This window comes from Pecten maximus, chromosome 1 (genome assembly GCF_902652985.1).
Source record: "Pecten maximus chromosome 1, xPecMax1.1, whole genome shotgun sequence".
In the NCBI taxonomy this organism is placed as follows: Eukaryota; Metazoa; Mollusca; class Bivalvia; order Pectinida; family Pectinidae; genus Pecten; species Pecten maximus.
The window spans coordinates 8,256,709-8,260,005 of NC_047015.1; the positions used below are offsets into that span (position 1 = coordinate 8,256,709).

Consider the following 3,297-nt stretch of genomic DNA (forward strand, 5'->3'; position numbering starts at 1 on the left):
AATATGGCGACATGATGATATAACATAGTGACATGATGATATAACATAGTGACATGATGATATAACATAGTGACATGATGATATAACATAGTGACATGATGATATAACATGGCGATGATGTGGACATGATGATATAACATGGCGACATGATGATATAACACGGTGACATGATGCATAACATGGTGACATGATGATATAACATGGTGACAATAAAGGGCGTTTTAAACATGGCGACATGATGCTATAACATGGTGACATGATGATATAAATTACCATATGTGAACATAATGAGATATAAATGTGACATGATGATATAACAGGGGCGACATGATGCTATAACATGGTGACATGATGATATAACATGGCGACATGATGATATAACATGGCGATATGATTATATAACATGGCGACATGATGATATAACATGGTGACATGATGATATAACATGGCGACATAATGATATAACATGGTGACATGATGATATAACATGGCGACATGATGATATAACATGGCAACATGATGATATAACATGGCGACATGATGATATAACATGGTGACATGATGATATAACATGGTGACATGATGATATAAGACCTTTGGTCTTAAGGCAGCTATGGCGTTCCATAGTATCCGGTATATCACGGTATGACAAGTATTAAATATATAAAAACTAGAACAAAAATTGCAACAAAGTAAAACACAAAAAATATGATATCAAACGTCGCCGACACATCTCTCCATGTGACGTTCTCTCGAGACTCCGCTGTAGGATTTGCCATGTGGTTGGCGGTGTGAGTGACAGCGCCGCCTGGGCGGCCTTGTCTCCGTTTCCTTCGGCGGCACATTATTTGAAGTAAATATGGAACCGTTTCTGTCTGATCGGCGAAGTACCAGCGGAGACATATTACAGTACATATAGTGCTCAGTCCACTCACTGCCATCATTGCACTAACAATATAACACAGAAACAGGTACAGGCTCCGAGTTCTTGGGCATGACACTACTAATGATGGATAGGAACACAGCGAAGGAAAGCAGCACGGTGAGGGCGTATGACACACGTTCTCCATGCTCAGGCGGTAATAAGAACACGCACGCATTAAGAATACCTAGGAATATAATTGGCAGGATGGTGCTAAGAAGTGCAAATTCCGGTCTTCTTTTTATTTCTAAACTGATCACTATGGACGAGAAAAATCCTCCATATAATTCCTCTTTAACACTACTTTTCCCGAGGTCCCACTCGCCAGACTTTTCAAAGTTGGACAGATCGATCGCCGGGTAGAGCTGGAGCTCGGGGCGCGTGTAGGGTATCGCCAGTATGACAAGGTAACACATGTGGACATCGAACGGGTACTTCTGTACGTTAGGAACACATGTGGAAATGATGGTTCCTCCCTGCAGCCAGATCACTGAGCCGTCCGAATTTAGCCGGACCGGGAACGAGTCCTCAAAGAATAGAAGTATTCGGTCCGTGGGATTGGACAATGCGAGACGTGGTGTCCAAATGTGTGTTTCGGGGAGGACTAGGGCACGCGGCTTGTATTCGGACCTGTTCCAATTTAGAAGTGGGTCCCGCCATCTCAAGTCCACTGCAGTAGCCAATGACAACTGGCCACGTACTTCGTCGAACTCGCTTATTCCCCGGAGAAGAAATTTGACAGAAACACGTACAGTTTCATCTTCGTTCTCAACAGGACGTAGTACACTTGTGTAGTTCTCAAAAAGCATCTTATGTAACTCGTAAGTATTTTGTGCATACGCACTCGATGGAACAATAATACTTATTACTTTGAACAGTACCATGAGCAGTAAGACCGGTTTCCTGGTGGTGGCTCTGCCCATGGTGTGTTTTTAGTAACAACTGTCCAACTTTTCAACATTAACATATACGTTTCCAAATTCAAAGCACATGTTAAAACGCTGTGAACATTTAAAATTGTGAACACTACTGCTGCTGTCAGTGTATATACATGAAATGTGAAGATAAAAGAGCGAGTTGTGATGGTATTCAGGCAGCGATGGTACAAGACTACCTGCAGGGAAGCTCGCTGTAGATAATGATATATATCATTTGATGTAAATCCAGAGAAAAGTGGTGCTCTCTGCACGTGTGTGTAGTCGCGTAGTTCAATAAAAATGGCACCCAGTTAGAGCATGCTTGATCATATAACGTTACAGATCCTGCTGTATCATGATCTAGCATTATATTTGGAACACCATACAGACAGTGTAGGACGCCATCTCTAACAGCGCTCCACTATTAGACACAGCTGTATACCTGCTCGCTTAGATAATTGAATATTTCGCAAAGTATCATAACCATTTTTTTCAATTTAGTACTTAGAATCTGGCGAGATACAACAGATGTCAACAGCTTGCTGATAGACTATTCGTGAGTAAATTCCTAAATATTTTGAACTGATATATCAGAAGTAAATACCACTTGAATCACAGTGAGAAGTACCGATAATGTTTGAGCGCCGAACGGATATGTTTCTTAATATCAGCGTAAGGGCTGCTCTTTGAACAATCTACAATGATTGAATAGAGAAATGGACAAATTATTCTTCGAAAAATAATAAAATAATAAGGGAAATTTGGACATCGATCCTTTAACGATGTAGCTTGAACTTAATTTAAAATTCCATGCATAAAATGTATTGCTCCCGAAACATCCATGCATCGTGTTCGAATTTCCCCACACTTTGGTTCGTTCAACTCCACATCAGTGTCTTACTGACTGTACCTTGTTAATGGATTTCAGAAATGTTTAGCATTTGTCTATGGCTAATACTCATCATCCTATAAATGATGTAATTAATAGTCTCTCACCACATATGTTACAGGAATGTTTGACATCTGAATAAAGTAAAATACACGAACACTACAAATATCAAGGATCATCGGTTATTTAAGGTGAACATTTTGCCTATTTCTAATTTCCATTTCCAAATTAATAAATTTAAATCAAAGAAATAGATTTGGTTAGTGAATCGATTTCCTAAATTTTATAGGTATCCTACAGATTCCTACACAGCAAGTCTTTAGTACCAGTTAACAAAGTATGGAAGATATTGGAGACAGGAATACAAGTATTCCCATGTATATGCTATCACATTGTGTGACAATATACAGTTACCAAATGGGTATGAGGGCGATAGTAATTTTGTCAGCCCCGAGGCAACAACTGTTGCACGAGGGCTTTAGCCCGAGGGCAACAGTTGTTGATGAGGGGCTGACAAAATTACTATTGCCCGAATTACCCCATTTGATAACTGTTTTATTATACCTTTA

General features: G+C 39.8%; 1 protein-coding gene across 1 annotated transcript; it reads right to left on the minus strand.

Annotated features, from left to right (window-relative positions):
* Positions 1-948: 948 nt before the first annotated feature.
* Positions 949-1,845, minus strand: LOC117338585 (neuronal acetylcholine receptor subunit alpha-9-like). Its single transcript, XM_033900273.1, has one exon. The coding sequence runs from the start codon at positions 1,843-1,845 to the stop codon at positions 949-951; it is 897 nt and encodes a 298-aa protein (XP_033756164.1).
* Positions 1,846-3,297: the final 1,452 nt, after the last annotated feature.

Excerpts from the sequence above, each read along its gene's own strand:
- LOC117338585 (XM_033900273.1), bottom strand. The coding sequence starts at position 1,845 with ATGGGCAGAGCCACCACCAGGAAACCGGTCTTACTGCTCATGGTACTG.